Below are 20,486 nucleotides of genomic sequence, written 5' to 3' on the forward strand. Positions count from 1 at the left end.
CTCATCTCCAGCTGTGCAGCCCAGCTCCTAACAGGCCGCAGACTGCACCAGTCCATGGCTCCTTGTTTGGAGAACCCTACTCTAAGGAGAGCCTCTAGGGACTTCCTACCTCCAATCCTGAGTGCAAGGAAGGCAAGGGCAGGGCTCGGCCTTCTGTGAGAAACACCAGCTGAGGCTGCTCCCAGGAACCCTGCAAGGCTCCTCTGTCCATCCAGGCAGGGAATCGGGTTCCTGGGCATGTTGCCTATCCCCAGGGAGGGTAGGGATGCCAATGCAAGTCTCACGAAGTGGGGAGGCTCTCCAGGTAGATGGAGCCGCAGTAAAGGAGGGAAGAAGTCCCCGCAGTCCCTTCCTCAGTCAACAGGACCTCTCAGCTCTGCAGTGACCCCCGTGACCTTGTCACTGTACTTATTGGGCGCAAACAAAGGTAAGAGTAACTGGAAACTACAGGAAGGGTCATTTTACACTCTCGGCACTCTCGATTCTTCTATGGCTAATTAAAGTAATATGTCAAAACGTCCCTTGGAAGAGATCTTTAAGAATATGTCTGTTAAGTAAACGAGGTTTTACTAATTAATGACATGCCTGCCCACCCCTCCTTCAGGTTCCTTGCAAAGCGTCCCTGTGCCAAGAGGGCTGAGCAGGAAAGGGTGGTGAAATCTTGGAGGGAGTGGGGACAAATCCAGCCCGCTTGTCAGTTGGGGAGCTCTCAGCTTCTCCTCCGGATGTTGATCAGATTTCCTGGGCTGGAACCAATTCACAGGGCCCGGGGACTGGAGTTTTTCCAAGAAGCAAACATTTTTCTTCTTACGAAGTCAACATGATTTCTTTCAAGGAAAATTTTTATCTTCTTTTAAAGTGTCTAGGCTTTTTGAAGGGCAGATCTTTGGACTTTTCTTTGAAGATAATGATCATGATAAAATTGTCATTTGCTGAGACCACAGCCCCACCCCCTCCCCCGAACCCCGCAGGGCCTCACACAAGAGGCCTAGGGGGCAGGGGAATGATGCACCAAACTTGTACCATGAGTCAGTGGCATAGCCAGAAATAGAGCTTTCCAAACTCCCCAATTCTTAATAATAGCAATATTAATAATAACCTCTTTAGAATTTTCTAACTGTTTTCACAGCTCATCCTGAACCTTCACAACAACTCTTGGGGGAGTCTGGGTAAGTCACTCTTAGGAGACAGCAGATCTGAGGCGCAGATGAGCTTTTGCCACTCACTTGCTGCGTGATTCTGGTTGCTCTCTTCACCTCTGGACCTCAGGGTCCTCAGCGGTGAAGTGGGAGGGTTGGGTGAGAATACTGCTAAAATCCCTCAACCTCTAACATGCTGTGAGTCCATGCTGTGATGCTCTGATCCAGGGTTTCTCCATCTTGGCACTAGTGACATTTTTAGGCCAGACAGTTCTTTGTCGGGGCCTGTCCTGTGCACTCTAAGATGGTTAACATCATCCCTGGCCTCTACCCCCTAGATGCCAACAGCACCGCCTGATCCAGCTGTCACAATCAAAAATGTTTACAGCCATTGCCACATGGGCACAGTAATCTCTCCGCTCACTGGCCAAGGACTTCAATAAGGTCAAGATCATGTGGTTCAGTGGAGAAAGGTCTTTTTCTCCAACCCCTTCACACTTTTCCATAGACTTTTCAAACACAACCTCCTTGTCCTTTGCTAGCTTCTCATTTCTTAAATGCCCTCCATGGTCCAGGGGTGTCTAGTGTGATAATGAACCAATTGATTTCATGCTTTCTCCTAAGGAGAGTTCACAGGTTTATGTCCCCTAAGCAACCAGTTAGGCTCCCCAGAAATCCCTCGTAGAACCCTGGCTGGCCCAGAAGCCTGTATCTGCAGCCTGCAGGAGGCCCGGTGAGCACGGGTTTGTCAGCACTCTTAAATCACTGAGCTCCGAGGAAGCCTTCTCCTAACACAAAGATCCTTCCTAGAATCAATAGCACAGGGCCTTCCATCACACTCAGAATTATCCTGGGACCTGTAAAATTTCTTTTCCCCAAGCATGGCAGAACCCCATATGAAAGCCCCAATGTGGGGGAAGGAAGACAGCAGCTCTGTCAAGGAGGTCTTGTCCACAGCACAGATGTTGCAACGAGCAGAGGCTGATGTGCAAACCTGGACGTTTGGTCTCTTTCACAGGGGAAAGAAAGACCCGGCGCAGTTCCCAGTGACCCCGTAATATTATCCCCTCCCATCCATTCTTCTTTATATCTCACCAAGGGCAGAACCATGTTAAAGACTATCTTCCCTGATGCTCACTATCTTACCCTCATCACAGGAAGCCTCACCATTTTACAGAGGAGGAAACTGAGGCATGCAGAGGTTAAGCATTTGTCCAAGGTTCCTAAGCAGGAAGCGGGGAGTCACATTCTAAGCCTGCATCCTTCCCATTACTGAGCTGCCTTCCCAGCGAGAGCAGGTAATAAGGGTCACTCATCTAGTGGGACTCATGTAAAAGGCAAGTTCTTGTTTCCTCAATGTCTAATGCCGCTTCCACATTCAAACAAAAATCTAGAGATCCCATGCTATCACTGTGTTTTATGTAATTATATTCCTCTGGTCTTATCCAAGAAAAATCCAAGCCTTGGGAATGCAGGCACAACTCTTCAGACAGAGCTGGGAGCAGGCACAAATCCCTAGTCCAGGCTCTCAGAACCCTGCTTTCAAGGAAGGGACTGTGGCTCTGTGGTCCACATTATCCTACCACCCACCTCCCCCACCTGAAGACAAAGACACAACTTGTCTGAGAGCCTGAAGGAGATGAGAAAACTCAAGCACCTTCCCTGGCAACAAGCATCCCTTGGGTGAGCCTTAGGGACAGAAGCGGATCTGCCTCTCAGAATCACTGGTTCCTCCTGAGGGTCACCGCCAAGTCTGCAGACAGTCTGGGGGAAACTCCATGCACAGGGCAAAGGAGCAGGGTGCGGGAGGACTCCGGAGGAGGGGCAGCCCATAGGTCACTCAGCAAACCTCCTTCCCAGGGCCCAGCTCAGATGGCGACAGCCAGACTCAGAACAGAAAAAGGGCAATGGAAATGGTAGTATCTTCCAGGTCACCCAAGAAACCCTCACATGAGGATTTTGCAAAAATAGAACATCCCAGCACTCTGACCTTGAGCTGGGAGCCGCAAGGATGGGGAAATGGGCAAATACTGGATGGAAATGCTTCGCTTCACCCAGAATCCAACTACTGGAGGTCCCATAGGCAGTGGTGTGACTACGGGACAGAGAGACCCTACTCCAGCATTCCTGAGCAGAAGGAAGAGCCCTAGGCTTGGGTTCCAAGATCATCCTGAGGGGCTGGGCACTTCTGATTCCTAAGTCCATGGAGAGAAACCTGGAGTTGCATTGTTTTTCTCTACATGACCACTTGGAATAACAAGACAAGACAATGGAGGAAGGGGAAAGAATAACTAGAAATTTCTATTACCTGTACATGTACATTACAAGAGCTTTATCTATTCCTTGCCTTCTCAGTCTGTATAACAGATTCAGAGGAAATTTTCCCCAAGCTACTAGATGTATTAATTTACCAATGTCTGTTCAGCCAGCAATTATGAACACTTATTTTTGCCTGGGAAATTGCATGGACAGAAGAGGCTGGCAGGCTATATACAGTCTGCAAAAGAGCTGGAGACAACTTAGCCACTACACAACATCAACAACTGTGCAGAACACGCATCAATCTCCATAGTAAAGAGGAAGCAGGTCATGGGAGCGGAGAGAGTTCTCAGTAGCAGGAAATCCTAGGACCCAGTCCTATCTCTTCCACCAGCCATGTGACCTTGGGAAAGATGCTTGCCTTGACTGGGCTTCAGTTTTCCCATCTGTAAGTTGTTTGCACGTGGGATGGCTTTGGAGTAGGTGCTCTTCAAGGTCCCTTTCTTCTGGCTCTAATATTCTGGGGCTCTATGAGTACTGAACAAGTTCAAAGAACGCACCAGCACCAAGCACAAAGGATAATTTCAGAGAGCAGGTGGGGCTGGGTACTGGCTCTATTTCCTTGGAATGCTGTACTTGTATCTATCTCCTTGCACCTGAGATCACAGGACCACCTGAAGTCCAGGAAGTACGTGGTAGAAGGGTTCCAATCAAGAAGGTGACGGTTAAAGGCCTGAGCTTGCTTAAAGCATTAAGTTACTATGGCCAGTGAAGGGCAAGAAGTGAGTAAGTCAGTGGTCCTGAGCTGGGTGCCTTTGGCGCCCCCTACTGGGCACCAAGGAGCTTGCTGGGCAGCTTCCATTGCCTAAGCAGGCTGGCAAGATTGAGAACAGGACTGTCTGTCACAAGCTGTTTAATAAGCCTGCCTTCCTGGTCTGCAGTCCTGCTCTCTTAAGAATATATTTCACTTTCGAGAATTACGTAGACCATTGGCCCACACATTCACAGGGCACTACTGTGCTGCGATAGGGCATCTTAACCAAACATCAAGGTGCAGAGTAATAAACATCAGGGTTCTGAATAGCAGGTGCAGCCCAGATGGAGAAAAGAGAAGAAGGAGCAACAAGCAGGTATTTTGCTGTACAAATCCCCAGTGGCGAGAAGGTCTTGGAAAATGCAGCAGAAAAATGTTGACTGTGGGCAGAAGATGGAGCTAGGTTTGGGGGTATGAATCCAGAGCCCTGCTAAAAGATCTCCAGCTGACGTAGCTGCCCCAGGAGTTAAAAACCCTCATCCACGTTTGGGGATGAGGTACAGGAGACAGCCCCAACTGAGCAGCCCACTTTTGACCTTCTCCAGAGACCATTAGTACCAAATATAAACCAGAATATTCTACTTGTGGTCCACTGTGCCAGCATGTAGACCTTAACCTCCCTTTGTTGCCTCTTAAATGGACTTTAGGACCTGCTGCCAATAACATGTTCTTAAGTCAGATGGAGAGCAAATGCTTCCTCAAGGGCCATATTGGAACAACCGCCATATTCCCACTTTTCCATTCTCCATCTCCCCTCTCTTGTGGCTGAGAGAGAGGTACAGGGTGACTCTGAATTTGCTCCAATTCAGTCTTGGATAGCTGCAGCCCAAGTCATCAGGGTCAAAAAAATCTCCCTCCCCGTAGCGTTTCTCTTCCCACGAGAGTTCTCCCCTGATTCAAGACAGCACTACAGACTTGTTCCCTATCCCTGGAACCTTCTTCCTTTCCTTTTTGACCTGGCTTCACTTGGGAAATCCTGCACCCATCCCAGAAGACACTCCAAGTGTGACTGAAGAAAATGTCTTGCCTGGAGAGCTGAAGCACCTCCTGGGACACAGAGTAGCCACACTAGGTGTACCCCATAGCACCACCAGCAGCAATATTCATTAGTCATTCCCCGAGGAAGAAAAGTGACCCTCCTACCCCAACCCCAGGCACATTTCACCGCCACTCTGGTAGGCTCCTATCCAGGGCTGGGATGACTTTGGATTCTTGAGTTGGTTTCTGCAGAAAGGGGACTAACCAGGACTCTCAACTACTATGCTGTGAAAAAGCACGCTGCATTGCTGGGCATGCCCCCAAGCTCGGCCTCCTGCCCCATAATAACCTCCATGTGCCTCCCCCCGCCCCCTCACTGGGCCGAGGAGGACCCCTGGTCCCCCTGGAATGCCTGAAGCTGGTGTGTCTAAGATTGGATGAAAGCAAGCAGACCACACCTCGGTCCAGCAAAGGCAGCTGACAGCTAAGCCGCGCGGAGCTGGCTCCCGGAGCTCTCTGCCACCCAGCGCTGTGCTCAGGAGCTCGGGTTCCCGGGGCGTTGTCGGGGGGTTGGGGGGGGGGGCGGTGGGGTGGCGAACCGCTAGCCTCCCCCAGGGCTTTTCCCCACCCTGGAAGCGTAGACAGCCGGCAGAGGCCAGTAGCTTCCCCGACCCGGAGCTGAGCCTGGTTCGCTGGGTGACTCCCCAATACCCCACGCACATCCTTCCTCACCTGCTCCGCCCACTCCCAGCTCCGCCGCCCCCTCCCCAAACAGCTGACCTCCAGGGCGCCCCCAACACTTTCTCTGCCAGCTGTGAGAGCTGTAGCCCCCACACCTCAGCTCCCACCTCTCCTCCACCTCCGGCCAGGCGCCGGCCTCTCCCCACAGCCCGCGGGAGGCTCTGCGCGCCAGTCGAGTCCTGCGCCTCTTGGCAAGTTGAAAACCAAGCCGCCGCCGCCGCCGCCGCCGTCTTAGCGGTTTCGGTCTTCCCCGCCAGCACCCCCGCCAACCCTGCAGGAGGATCGGGAGGGCGCAAAGGGCGGGAGAAACTTTCTCTGCCTCAGGGGTTGGGGTCACTGGAGCGGGTACTCACCCCGGGGTCCGCGCTCGCAGCCATCCTCGGGCTCTCTCAGCCCCGCCGCCTGGGGGCGTCGGAGAGCCGGAGCTCGCTGCCGCCTCTGCTGCCGCCGCCGCCGCCGCCTTCCAGCTCGGAGCCCCGGTCCCGGGCTGGCCTCGAGCCTCCCGCCCCGACGCCGCTCGCTCGCTTTATACAACTCCACTCGAGCGCGCCGGGGCTTATGTAAAGGCTGGTGGAGACCCGCAGCCAATGGCGCTGCAGCTGGAGCTGGGGGCCCGGGGTGGCGCGGCCAATCGCGGTCCGGAGAGCCCCGGGAGCCGGGGAGGGGAGGGGGCGCCTCCTCGCGCTGATTTAGGAGCGGGGATTGCGGCGGCAGCCGCCGGCAGCCGGGCCGGCCGGGCGCGGCGAGGCGGGCGCTGGGGTGGGCGGCGGCGCAGGCGGCGGCTAGGGCGGGTGCCCCCCGCGCCTCGCCGCTGCGTCGCGTAACCTTCAGGAGGCAGCCGGGCCTGGCGATGGGGGCGAGGGCGTCTGGCGGGGCGCTGGGGGCCGGGGGCCGGCGGGAAGCAGGGGTCCCCCGGGAGGAAGTGCTGGGAAGGAAGGCAGGGGGGAGGGGAGGGCAGCGAGCCCCAGGGCCCCGCGGCCACCCCTGTGTGCAGTGTCGAGGGTGGCGGCAGGGGCAGTGGCGTGCCTTCCCGATTCCCCAGATAGCGATCTGGCGTCGCCGGGCCGGGCCGGAGCGGCAGCGCGAGCAGTGCTGATGGCGAGATTTCGCGCTGCGGAGCGAGCGCCGAGCCGATCTTTATCCGGCCTGGGGACGTGTCCGAGCGCCTCCCAGGGACTGCTCAGTATGGAAAGCGGAGCTTCGCGACGGCCTCAGAGGGCGGGGAGCGGGCGAGCACAGCCCCGAGATCAGGCGCGGCGGAGGCGGCCGTGGGGAGCATCTCCCGCCTCCTCCCCAGTCCTCCGCCTTCCCGCAGGCCCCGCTGGCCCCGCTGGCCCCGCTGGCCCCGCTGGCCCCGCTGGCCCCGCTGGCCCCGCTGGCCCCGCTGGCCCCGCTGGCCCCGCTGGCGGTGTCCCCATCCCATCCCGCCTAGTCCCCGCCCGCCCTGGGCCAGGGCTGCCCTCGGCCCACCTTCTCTGGTCAAGCGGGTTCTTCCAGCTTCCCTCACCGCTTTGCTCACAGGTACTGCTTCCCCACTCATCAAACCCCAGCCCACTTCGGTGGGCAGGATAGTCTGAGCCTCTCAGGACCGGATGTAGTGGGGGCTAAGGTTGGGAAGAACGCCCTTGACCGGCAGTGCGCAAAGTCCTCGCGTGCTGGACTGGAAAGAGATCTGAAGTCAGGCGCCTAGAATAGAGCCTGACACATAATAGGTGCCAGGAAGGATTTACCTAGTAAGGATTTACTGAATGAACCTTGACCCGAATAAGGACTTTGGGTTTCTGAGAGCTGGGGAATCAGACTTGGGAAGAGAAAGACCTGGAATAAGCCATTTGAGGAGGAGGGAGCTAGGACTGTTTTCTTGTCTATTTGATGCCTTTATGACCATCACTCTGCCTTCTGGGCCCTTGACTCCAAATGTCTGCTTTCCTGGAAGACCCCTCCAGCCCCAGACCCAGGTGTCCCCAGATTTTGAGCAGAACCTTCAGAGGCTACTTTGGGTCCTGCTTTCAGGAGGCTGTGACACTCCTGTGCAAAGAAATAGGAAAGGATAGGCAATCTTTCTAGCTCTGGGGGTCCCGGATCTAGCTCAGTTTCTTAACTTGTTGAGGGTGGTGGATGCTTTTGAGAATCTGATGAAAACCACTGAATCCTTTCTCTAGAAAAGCATACACATTTACACACACACACACACACACACACACACACACGTTAAGTATAATTTCAGGATCATTAGGGACTCTCTTGGGGCTCTGCCCAGTGTCAACATCCTGTTTCTCTAGGGGTCTAGGATAGTGGTTTACAGTCACCTTCCCCTTGGGGAATCACCGAACTCCTTTGAGTCTTTCAAGAGTATGATTAATGGAATGAGTCTGTGTCTCAGAAAAATGCTCGATCATATACATACATGTTAACATGCAATGTTAGGGCGTTCATGGATCCTTAAAAGCAGATTTGGAACCTTCGCCAAAGAGCAAATAGACTTTTGCCCTGTGGGTGCCCGTGATCCCCAGTCCTCTCCACAAGGAGTCTGGGGAACTCTGTACCCTGCTGCCTCATGCCACCACCCTGTTTTGAGGGCATCTGAGTCATGTGGTGATGGCCCCAGCTCCCCACTTGTCTCTGCCTCTCGGTCCCCACCACCCTCTCAGTGTAGAAATAAGTTGCAGGTTGTCATGTTCTGTATGATCTGTGAGCCTTCCTTAGCCAGAAATTCCAACTCTGGGAGACAGCAAGTGACTGGTAATTAACCAGTTTCACTCAATCCCAAGCTTCTGAGCACACCTTTGCTGGGTTTTGTTCTCACCTCTCTCTCTGCTGGTGAAGCTGTGAGCAGCAGCCCCAGTTGTGGAGCCTCCCCTCACCTAAACCCACCGTATTTTGTAACCAGTGCAGTAATGATCAGATATTAGCCTTCCAGATGTGAATAGGCTTTGTACACAAAACAGCTCTACAACGACCTCACGCTTTCCTGCAGCTAGCCACATACGGGTTCAGTGGACCAGAAGTGCTGGGGAGGGACAGAGAAATGCAGGAAATGAAGGAGACAGTCTCTCCAGGAAGTTCTCTAGGCAATGCATTTGGTTTCTGCACTTAAACCTGTGAAGGTTCAACCAGTGGGCGGTTCTGCTCCTTTCTTTTCTAATTCTGCTAATGTCCTCCGTGTCTGTTCAGTCATTTCATGTCTCTGTCCACTTGAAGCTTCAGCCCTGCCCTGCCTGACTCACTGTAGACATCTTTGCCCTCACAAATTTCCCAGACATATCCTGCTTTCTCAGGGCACATGCACGTTTATGGACTGAATTGTGTCCCCTCCAAATTCATCTGTTGAAGACTTAACTTCCCCTGTGACTGTGTTTGGAGATAGGGCCTCTAAAGAGATAGTTACGGTTAAATGAGGTCAAAAGCGTGGGACCCTAATCCTTAGGATTGGCGGCCTTTAAAGAAAAGAAAGACACTGGAGCTCTCCCTTCCCCCTGCACAGAAGAAAGGTCATTTTAGGACACAGACCAAGGTGGCCATTTGCAAGCTAAGGAGGGAGGCCTGCGAAGAAACCAAACCTGCTGGTGCCTCAATCTGGGACTTCCAGCCTCCTACTGTAAGAAAATGAAATTCAGTTGTTTAAGCCACCTGATCCGTGGTATGTTGTTATGGCAGCCCGAGCAGATAACACACACACACGTTTCCAACAGGCTCCTTACTCCCATCCAGCTCTTTCAGTCTCCTCCCAACACATCGACTGTCTCTGTACTGTCCCTTTAGATTCTGCGCTTTCTTACCCGGGACACTTGCCTGAAATGTTTTCTCATCTTTTGGCACCCAAATTAAGTCTCACCTCCCACACCAGCTTCCAGAACTGCTCTGGCCTGTGCTGGAGCTTTGCCTTTCCAGCCCTCCTGCAGGTCTGCAACATCTTAGCACTCTGTTGTACACATTGTCCTGTGTTCTCTCTAATTGCTTCTTACCCAGAAAGCATAGCCTTCCTCTCAGAATGGAAACTCCTTTAAGTCCAGAATTTGTACCTTGTACTCAGCTACCACATAGAACCCAGTGTGAAACTGGGCATAGAGTGAACACACAGTTTGTTGATTAATTTATTCTAATGAAACATGTTTATGTTTCAAAAACCTAGACAGACAGCATATTAAAAAGCAGAGATATTACTTTTCCAGTGAAGGTCCGTCTAGTCAAAGCTATTGTTTTTCCAGTAGTCATGTATGGATGTGAGAATTGGACCATAAAGAAGTCTGAGCACTGACGAATTGATGCTTTTGAACTGTGATACTGGAGAAGACTCTTGAGAATCCCTTGGAATGCAAGGAGATCAAACCAGTCAATCCTAAAGGATATCAACCCTGAATATTTACTGGAAGGACTGACGCTGAAGCTGAAGTTCCAATACTTTGGCCACCTGATGCAAAAGGCTGACTCGTTGGAAAAGACCTTGATGCTGGGAAAGATTGAAGGCAGGAGGAGAAGGGGACGGCAGAGGATGAGATGGTTTGCTGGCATCACCGACTCGATGGATATGAGTTTGATCAAGCTCCAGGAGATGATGAAGGACAGGGAAGCCTGGTGTGCTGCACTCCATGGGGTGGCAAGGAGTCAGACAAGACCGAGTGACTAAACGACAACAGTGTTTCAAAAAAAGTTTCACAGCACTTCGTTTTCTGAAAGCTCAAGACATCTGGGGTGTGTCTTCTCAGTCATCTTGAGAGACCATTGGAGCAGGGGCTGTCATGAACCAACTCTTTCCTCTGGTTCAGGATCAGACGGTCACACAAGTTAAAAGAAAGAGAGCTGTGCAGTCAGGGGTCCACCACAGCCTTCCCCTTTGCTGTCCTCCTCTCTCCATTGTACCCTCAGCCAGCCCCTCAGACTACAAAGCCACTTCACCACAGTGAGGCAAAGCCTCAAAGTGCCCAGGCTGCCTGGGTACAGATTAACATTATGAACGGTCACTATATCCGTCATCGCTCCCAGGCTCCCCCTGATCCTAAGGGGCTCTGACTTTCCTCACTAAACTTTTCTAGGACTTCATCATGCCCTCTGTTATTTGGTCTCTCTTTCCCAGGTCTACCGTCTCTACCTGGAGAAGTTTGCTTGTAGCGTGTGCTGCCGTTTTAAGCTGCTCTGAACTAGCTCTCCGGCCATCTGGAAGTCCATCGTGGTCTGTGGTTTCTCTTCAAGAGCTTCTGTCATCTTCACCCCTACTTGCTTCCCTTCAAACGTTGCTTCTGTGCCTCTGCCGTGTATATGCCACTGTTAACACAAGTCTGTCTGAAACTCACCAGCCACCAATAAACATGTAGTCCTTAGAGAAAATGGACCACAACCCAATATGGCTTGGTTTGAGAAGGGGTCATTTCCTCCCACTCCCTTAAATCTCTCATTTCTTTCCTAGGTCATGGTTTCTCTTCTGCTACTGGTGCTGCTTTCCCACTTCTTCCCAACACATTCATTTCTTTGGGGACAATCGAGCCTAAAATACTGTTCCACAGTCCCCTACCTCCAATTCCGAATTTCCAAATCTCTGAAAATCAAAACATAGGTTTTGGGGCTTTTTGGTTTTCCACGGGTTTGATGCTGAATTTCATCTGGCAACAAAACCGGACAAACTGATGAGAAGCCATTTTATCTTCACACCCACTTAGTATGGTCACTCATATATCTTACTGCACAAATAGCAATATGGCCAATTATAAGATGCTGCCCGTGACCTCACGGGGCATGTTCAGCATATTTGGTAACCTTCTGAATTCTAAAGCACCTGTGGCTTTAAGGGCTTCAGATGAGATTTGTTGGAACAGGAGCATCTTTAAGAGCTGAGGTTCCCTGGCCTTTCCTCACCATCTGGAGAGTGAGAAGACAGCCAAGTGGATCTGTGCGGGTCACAGGGAAGCCAGGGCTAGCAACGCTTCTCGTTAGGAGACAGAATCCCTGTTTGGAAACTGCAGGGTCCATTACTTCTGATTACTCCACCCTGATTTAACTAACCAGGGTTTGTTGAGAACTCCCCTCCATCACCCCCTATCTCTGCACCTCTTGGTTCTTCCCCAATTTGTCCTAAAACTCCACCCTCATCTTGACACCAAATTCCATTAAAGATAGAATGGACTTCTCACAGGTTCAGCTTCAGAGTCCTGAGCTATTGTTATGACCTGCCAGATGCAAAGGTAAAATAAGGATAATAAAACTCATTATAGGCTTTTATAAGGAACACAGGAGATAATGTATGCACAGCACTCAGCAGAGGGCCTGTGTGTAGTTAGCGCTCCATAAATGATGCTCCTGTCAAGCTTCTCTTCTCTTTCCTCCAATCTCTATGCCCAACCTGTCACTTCCACCTGCCTGTCCTTCCTTTGAAATGCCACTCACTTTCCTCTCTCTCACTTCACTCCCAGACCTTTAGCATCTTGCATTTGTATTCCCATTATGGTAGATCTGTAGGTCTTCCTAACCTTCATTTTCTTCTCACCCAGGCTATAGTAAGAGTTTCATTTGTGTAGCACTTCACAGAAGCAAAAAAAGGTGGTGCTAGTGGAAAAGAACCCGCCCGCCAATGCAGGAGACGCAAAAGATGTGGCTGTGATCCCTGGGTCAGGAAGATCCCCTGGAGGAGGGCATGGCAACTCAGTCCAGTATTCATGCTTGGAGAACCCCCATGGACAGAGGAGCCTGGTGGGCTGCAGTCCATGGGGTTGCAAAGAGTCAGACGTGACTGAGCACATACAGCATCTACCTCTGAGGTAGACACGTAAGCAAAGCCTCGGAGAGGTGAAGTGGTTGCCCAGCGTGGCACAGCTGATGAAAGGCAGAGCTGGGATGCGAATTTAAATTTCTTGAGCATGGCCCACTGTCCACAGAGTCAACTAAGTAATTGCTTCTTTCATGGTGTTATTCTTGAGAATAAAGACCTGGTTTTGTATTTCCCATAAACATCTCTAGGTTCTGGCCCACAAGAAGCTTTTGACCAGAATCAGCTGATTTCTTTCCTCCAAGGCCCCACAGCAGTACATGGCCACCCTTGGCTCAGCCCTGCCTCATCGGTAGCAGGGTGCACGCTGCTTCTGCGCCACTCTGCTCCCGTCTCAGAGCCAGGGCCCCGGGCCTGACCCAGGGCTGACCACACGGCAGATGAGGGTTGACCAGAGCAAAGCCCACACTCCATGCTCTGGCGAGCAATGAGAAAATCGGGAGGAATTAGGGTTGTTTAAGTATAGCTCGGATCAGTAGAGAATAAAAGCAACTCGAGGCTCATTGCAAGAGGAAGGAATTGAGATTTCATGAAAAGAAGGCTTCTTCTCTGCGAGAGTTGTGAGATGTTAGAACGAGATTCCTGCAGAGGTTGTAGAAACTGCTCCCCTGGAGGTCTTTAAGAGCTGGAACACAATTCGCTTTCCAGCGAGAGGTGGATATGACAGCTGCGAGGGTAGGGCTGGGCCCCAGGCTGCCAGAGGAGGGTTTAGGACGTCTCTCTCGGGAGGCAGGCAAGAGCTCAAAGGCACTACCAGCGGCTGGGCCAGGGAGGGGAGGGCAGGCTCCGTGGAGGCCAGGTCAGAAGGTCAGGCAGCAGAGACTGCAGTGACAGGAGGTAGAGATCTGAGGGAGAGCCCACAGGCTGTTTGTTGTCTGATCTGCCCAATTATTGCCTGCTGGCTGGGGCTGGTGAGCAGGGCAGCCTGCGGGGAACTGGCTCCCCCTGGACCCCACAGGGGCAAAGATCATGGGTTCTATCTAAGTAAAGCAGGGTGCAGAGGCTGGCCCACAGAAATATTGAATACAAATAAAACTGGGCTCTTTTACTGTACGTCTGAAACAGGGCTGTTTGGGGAGTATTTCAGAACCGCCAACTACCCCAGATAAAAGCGCCTCATCTGCCTGGACTATGCATTTTTGCTAGAAGATGTACTAAGGGCCAGGGGCAGCGGGGAGAAAGGGAGGTAATTTCACCGGCAAGAAATTGAAAGTGCACTTTTCCTTTTCGATACATTTGGGTATATCGTGGAGTCCAGTGCAAAACTACATGCACATTTTATACAAAAGACCTTTCAGGCTTTCGGTAGGGTGAGATCCCTGAGCCCTGGGGTAGGGTGTGTGATAACCCTGGCCTCTGCTTTCACAGTTCCTCAGTAGAACAGCTTGACCGGGGCTACTCTAGTATATACAGTGTCTCAGAAACGATCTCATAGGGATAGTCAACAAGCATTTAAGCGCTTTCTGGGGGCCAGGCATTATGCCCTTTATGACAAAGAAGTGTGTGTTTATATTTTCTTTGTAGTGGACTTGAGGAAACATGAAGGATGGAACGATCCCTCCCCACCCCCCAACAATTCTGCAGTAGAGCAGGGCTGGGAATGTGGGTGCTCCTTTGGGGCGGCCACGCCTGTCCCAGTGCCTGAGCCTTCCCTGGGACTCTGCCATCCCTCCTCACACCCATTCCCTGCCATTAAACAGTTGCACAGCACTCACCACCATGTGCCCCCTCCTAAGAGCCTTCCAGGCAGGCAAGGGTCTGACACATTGCGCACACATTTACAGATGAGAACATTAGCACAGGGTCACCGGTGTCCCCCGGTCACAGGCAGAGCATACAGTTTCCAGGGTGGGTTGGAGGAGTTCAGGCTCGGTGTGTAGCCCAGGGGGGTCTGGGATGTGATCAGTTCCCCATGTGGCCCAGGATGGTTGGGCCACCAGCAAGCATTTATCCAGAGCTTGTTAGGTGTGGGCTCTGGGTTAGGCCACGGGAGGAACAAAGAAGAATAAGAGCTTCTCTGCCTTCAAGGAGCTTATAGTACACAGGGGACTGCTGCCCAACTGGTGCAGAAAGAGACAGGGAACAGGAGCTGTGCCCGGAGACATGCCCCTCCTCCTGCATCCTGCAAGGTCCACCTTCTGCAAGGTCCGCCTTCTGCCTGGGAACTGGGGGCAGGAGAGAGTTCCCTGGCTTGGTCACTGAGCACCTGCTCTCCCCATCTCCAGGTAGAGTTCGCTCCTCTCTCTGCTTCCTCATGGTCCTCTGGGAACTCATCTTTCTCTGACAGATACTCCTCTTTCTCTGCAGTCCCCAGCAGTTAACACAACCAAAGCCACTTCGGTCTGTGTGTTCATAAGCTGGTCTGCCTGGACAGTGCTTTACAAATGATAATAGTTCACACTGAGGCTGTGCTTACACATGCTGGGTGGGCACTGTTCATGTGCTCTGACTGTTTTAATCATCCCAACAAGTCTGCAGTGCTATTACTAGGCCCATTTTATAGATGAAAAGCTGAGGATAAGTAAACAGCAAGTTTTACTGGGACTGTCACTCAAGCACACTTTAGATAGCCTCTAGCCCCTTCACACCCAATACCTCCCTTGGGCCTCACAATGATACTGTGTGGTATGTAGATGGGAAATTTGAGGCCCAGAAGGATCAATGCATTGCCAATCTTGATTGCTCTGTAGGTAGAGACTAGAATTGAGGTCTTAACCAGGTTTTCATTTCATTTTGTTGCTGAAATCAGAAAATATTCCTTGTGGATTTCCAGTAACTGTGTACCCCACAAGTTTTGGAGGATTGTGTCTTGCACTTTTGTTTTGGGTGAAAACAAGGAAGAAAGTCATGACCAGGCACTGGTGCAGCTAGAAAGGCTTGAAATACTGCCACCTGGTGGCTGTCTCAGTGGTGGCAGCTGAAACTGGGCCCACGACCAGTGAGCCATGACCTTGGATGTCCATGATAAGAAGTTGGGACTTACTGACCACTATGGATGCCAGGTGCTCTGCTAGGCCCTTTCAATGGCGCCTCTCGTTTATTCCTCACGTTAACCATGTGAGGTTGGCCCTATTACCATCCCCATTTTAAAGATGAGGAAGCTGAGGCTCAGAGGTTAGTTAGGTCATCTGCTCAAGGTCACACTGCTGGTAAATCTTAAAGCTGAGATTCAAGGTCCCATTTGTCTGCCCCCCAGGAGCCATGCCTACTTACTCCTTATCCTGCCTCCCCATGCCTATGCCTTCAGGCCACTGCCACCTCTCTTATCTCAACCCACAGCCCTGGCTCCTTGGGCTGCAGCTACTCTGACCTTGTCTGTTTTTTGAGCTCATCCTCACACAGGGCGTTTGCCCTTGTGTGCCTGTTTGCCTGAAATGCTGTCTCAGGTTTACCGATCACAGGCTACTCATCATACAGGTCTGTGCTTATAGAAGTCACCTTTTGGAAGATGCTATTCCAGCCACCCAGCCGAGGTGCCCCTACTCAATCCCAGATCCTCAGTGTTTCATTAACTTACTGCGTTGCCTTCTTAGGGCTTCGCGCACGCTGAGATTATCCTATTTTTCAGTTCGAGTGCCCTTTTGTGTCTATATCTGCCACCAAGGACTTCAGTTCTGCAGCGGCGGGAAACACTGCACCCCCAGTGCCTAGTGTGGTGCTTGGGAAGTAATTGCTCCATAAATATTCACTGGATGAATGATTGGAAGGAAGCAGGGGAGAGAAGGCCTTTTGATTGGTCTTTTATGCATTTCACACAGAGGTTTTCTTATCCCTCCTGTGGCTTTCTATCATCCTTGCCCCTTCTTTTTTTGAATCCCTGCCCCATGCAACCAGGACCAGAAGCGAACTGAGGCTGGAGCTAGGACTTGGCTTAATTTGACAGATAGGTGGTAAAATATTAGATGCAGTAAAAAAGATGGCTTGCATTTCTAGTCCTCTGCATTTGATATAGTTTAAGTGTTTGTATATATATTTTTTGGTAGTAGCTGTTGTTAATTCTTGTTAATTAGCTTGCACCTTATAGATATTGCTCTTGGTCATTTAAAAAGAGGCTTAATTGGTCATTCAGGCCTGGAACCTATTCTGTTTTCCAACTTTATTACTTCCTCCACCACATTCACAACCTGGAAAGGTAGATTAGCATCTCGGGATTATAAACTGCCGGCTCTCACTCACCCACACTTGGATGTGCTCCAGAAAACAGACTCCAGTTTCTGAACTTGAATTTAGAGTCCTGTACTTGCCCAGATCCAGGCCCAGTTCTTAGGGTCCATCAAAAACACGAGTGGAGTACTAAGGCTTATACAGATGAGCTTATGGCCAGACGCATGAGGGACCTCAGAAAGGAAAAACTATGGTGGATCAGAGCTTCACATTACATCACACGTTACATCAGAGCTTCACTGATGTAATTTCAGAGAATGAGGAGAGCCACAATTCCAATTAAGTGAAACCCAGAGGACTGAGCTCTGAGTTGGCAGCCCTGCGATGGTGACTGAGGACAGGGCGATACTGAGGGTGGGTATGGACTAGGAGAGGGCAGACTGACCCTCCTCTGGGCCTGCCTATGTCTCTCTGTACATCCTTCCTTCATCTGGAAAAATAAAACAGAGCTGGCTGGGCTGTCAGATCCTGCAGCTCTGATGTTCTAGGTCCTTACTGGGGTGGGGGTGGGGCAGAAGAAAGGACTGGAGGAAAGGAAGCCAATGTTGATTGAACTCCTGTTGTATATTGGGCACCAAACAAGGCACGGTGACACCGGCAACCCCATAAGGATGGTAACTAACTGTTTTGTGCATGAAAAGGAAAAAAAGAAGAGGTTGAGTGAAATGTCCCAAGTCATGTAGCTGGAAGGTATGGGGCTTTGCCACAAGGCATCTGGCACTTACGAACTGTCTCCACCCAATCCTCCAGGACATCTAATTCCTAGAAGTAGCACTTGCCTCCTAAGGAGCTCTGCTCTGGTCTGCATGGTGACCGGGGAAAGGCAGAGCGCAGCTGGTGTTGCCGGCTTTCTGGGTTTATTTCAATACTGTTCTCTGGCTCTTAATTAGGCAGCTCAGGGGTGAAAAGCTAACGTGGATGTAAGTAATGAGCAGGAGACCCGGTGTCACAGGCCGACCCTGGATGCAGGACAGAGTTGACTCTGTAATTATGCCAGCCAGTGTTTACCAAGGGTCTCTTGTGTGTCGGATCTGAAAACAACAGTCACAGCAACAACAAAAAAACAGCACTACCAACAATAACAACAGCCGCGGCAACAATAGCAGCAGCAGCAGCAGCAGCAGCAGCAGCAGCGGAGGGCTCACGGTGCACAAGCAGGGTAATGTACTTAGCAGCACGTTTGCTGTGAGAGCAGTGGGTGAGCTCCTCTTTTTCTCTTTTCGGCTCCACCACGTGACGTGCAGGATGGAACCGATGCCCCCTGCGGTGGGAGCACGGGTTCTTAACCATGAGGTCACCAGGGAAGTCCCAGGATGTCTCCTCTTTTTTTGCTGGTTGAGGAGATTGGTTCTCAGTGTCTGAGAAGTGATACAAGTACCCCAACCCTGGACCCTCAGAATTGCTGTCTTTCTGTTTCTAGATGGTGTAGAAGGTGTTAAGTCACCGGGAAGGCCATGAATATGTGTTTTCTGAATGAGACACGGGGGCACGTGCTCTGATATACTGACTAGTGATGGAGCAGGCTCTTTGAAAACTCCAGGGGCAGTTGGTATCAGCACAATCACCTACCTCTCAGCGGCTCCTCTGTTCCATGTCCCCCGCACCATTCTCCGGCCCCAAAGCCTCCCTCACGGGCTCATCACTCTGGCCTCCTTGCCCCACAGTACCTTATGCTCCAAAATGATGACTGCTTTAAACATACAGCCATTTTCAGGCTAAATATTTCCCTGTTTTTGGAGGAGGAGAACTGGAATAAGAAGATTGATGTAATTTATACTAAGTTGTGAGTGACTACCAACCTGCCCATTACTGGCTGGTGAACATCTTTTAAAGAGAAGCTGGTTATTCACCAGACAGCTGTCCCTGACAGGATTCTAGCTGAGTGACACTATAGGTTCTTCAGGGGCAGGCTAGTGGGGAGAGAGATCGCCCTCCCTAAGGGACTATTTCCTGAGAGGAGATAGGGGCTTTATCCCCTCTTTCTGATTTCAGACAGTGTGCATTGGCACAGGGAGGGCTCTTGGAAAACCCTAAAGACATAGCACCTGTATTATCGGCATGCCTCACCTTTTGAGACCCTTTCTTCAATGAGAAACCATTTTAATAAGGCTGTAATTTCGTTACAGAATTTTATAATTAAATATCCTTAAAAGAAATGAGGTTGCAGGTCCCTATCTCTCAATTTATCACAGACTTAATGCCCCACATTACACAGTGTTTAATCAAGAATGTATCCCCACTGTAACTCTGTGCAGGCCTTAGAGATATGAAGTGCTCTGAATTTATCATGAAGGTTGCTCTCTGTTCTTGAGATGTTATTTTGTTTACCAAGTTGCAAAATAAATGATGGTTTCGTAGTCAGAAATAACAGGCTCTCCCTCATTTCTGCCTTCATCCCAGTCCCACGGGCTGCTTCTCTCATCCTCAGAGGTAAATCCAATCGACAGCTCTCCAGAGGAAAGGTTTTCAGAATTGGCAGCTTCTTTTAAGGAGCAAGCGTTCTCCCCCTGCTGGTTGAGGGCAGCCAGTACATGAGTATGCTGCAAAATCACAACATGTTTTGGACGCCCTTCAAACTATAATACGAACACTTACTGCGTGCTACATGCAGCGCTAAGGGATATTAAGATGAGAAGCACCCTGGCTTCCCTGGTGGTCCAGGGATTAAGAATCCGCCTTGTAATGCAGGGAACACCAGTTTGATCCCTGGACCGGGAAGATCCCACATGCCATGGGGCAGCTAAGCCCGTGCGCCACTACTGAGGCTGTATTCCAGAGCCCTTGAGCTGAAACTTCTGAGCCCACACGCCCTAGAGCCATGCTTTGCAACAAGAGAAGCCACCACAATGAGAAGCCTGCATATGGCAACTAGAGAGTAGACCCTGCTAGCCACAGCTAGAGAAAGCCCGCGTGCAGCAACGAAGACCCAGTACTGCCAAAATAAATACATATTTTTTTAAAACTGAGAAGGACAAGGCCCTTGTTCTCAAAGAGCTTGGAGTCTAGGCAGAGAGACAAAATGTGCATATATACCCAATACAGAAAACAAAGTGTTAGCATCTGTTAATTGCAAGGTCGTTGAGAAGGGAGAAATTACTCTGTCCACAGATATAAAGGAGGCTTCATGGTGGTGTTAACATTTTGCTTGCATCCTGAAAAAGCACTGGGATTTCAGAAAGTAAGAGGGAGAGAAGGTCAACGTATGGAGTCCTAGAAGTTAGGCATGAAGGATACCCGGAGAATCATGGACTATAATCCTCTCGTTTTACGAGAGGAAAAAGGAGCTCAGAGAGTCCAGATGCCCCAGATATAAGAGGTGGAACAGAGACTGGAACCCATATCATTTCATTCCAACTCCAAGCTTGCCAAGCATTCCAGGCTGAGAGAAGAATGAAAGATGGGTTAGGAAGTGCCGGCTACATCAGGGAATGGAGAATGGAGTCTGGGTCTCAGTCACAAGAAATTCAGTCTCATTTACTGAGGAAGTGAAATAGTCTGGCTAATTTCATTTCCTGATTAGATGGAAGTTCAATAGAAAGGCTGTATTGTTAGAAATGTTGCTTTTTGAAAATTTCCTAAAGTTTTTGTTTCACTTTTCTGCCTTAGCAAGTAAAGTCAGAAAATCATCTGCTGA

The 20,486-nt window shown here is 50.8% G+C and overlaps 1 protein-coding gene across 1 annotated transcript in view; it reads right to left on the reverse strand.

Annotated features, from left to right (window-relative positions):
* Positions 1-6,415, reverse strand: part of CRTAC1 (cartilage acidic protein 1) — a 151,534-nt gene extending 145,119 nt beyond the window's left edge. The window contains exon 1 of the mRNA XM_068961490.1: positions 6,285-6,415. Coding sequence (XP_068817591.1) covers positions 6,285-6,308 — 24 coding nt within the window. The 5' untranslated portion in view covers positions 6,309-6,415. The remainder of the gene's footprint in view (positions 1-6,284) is intronic.
* Between the last annotated feature and the right edge of the window lie 14,071 nt (positions 6,416-20,486).

Source organism: Capricornis sumatraensis, chromosome 23 (assembly GCF_032405125.1).
Source record: "Capricornis sumatraensis isolate serow.1 chromosome 23, serow.2, whole genome shotgun sequence".
Classification (NCBI taxonomy): Eukaryota; Metazoa; Chordata; class Mammalia; order Artiodactyla; family Bovidae; genus Capricornis; species Capricornis sumatraensis.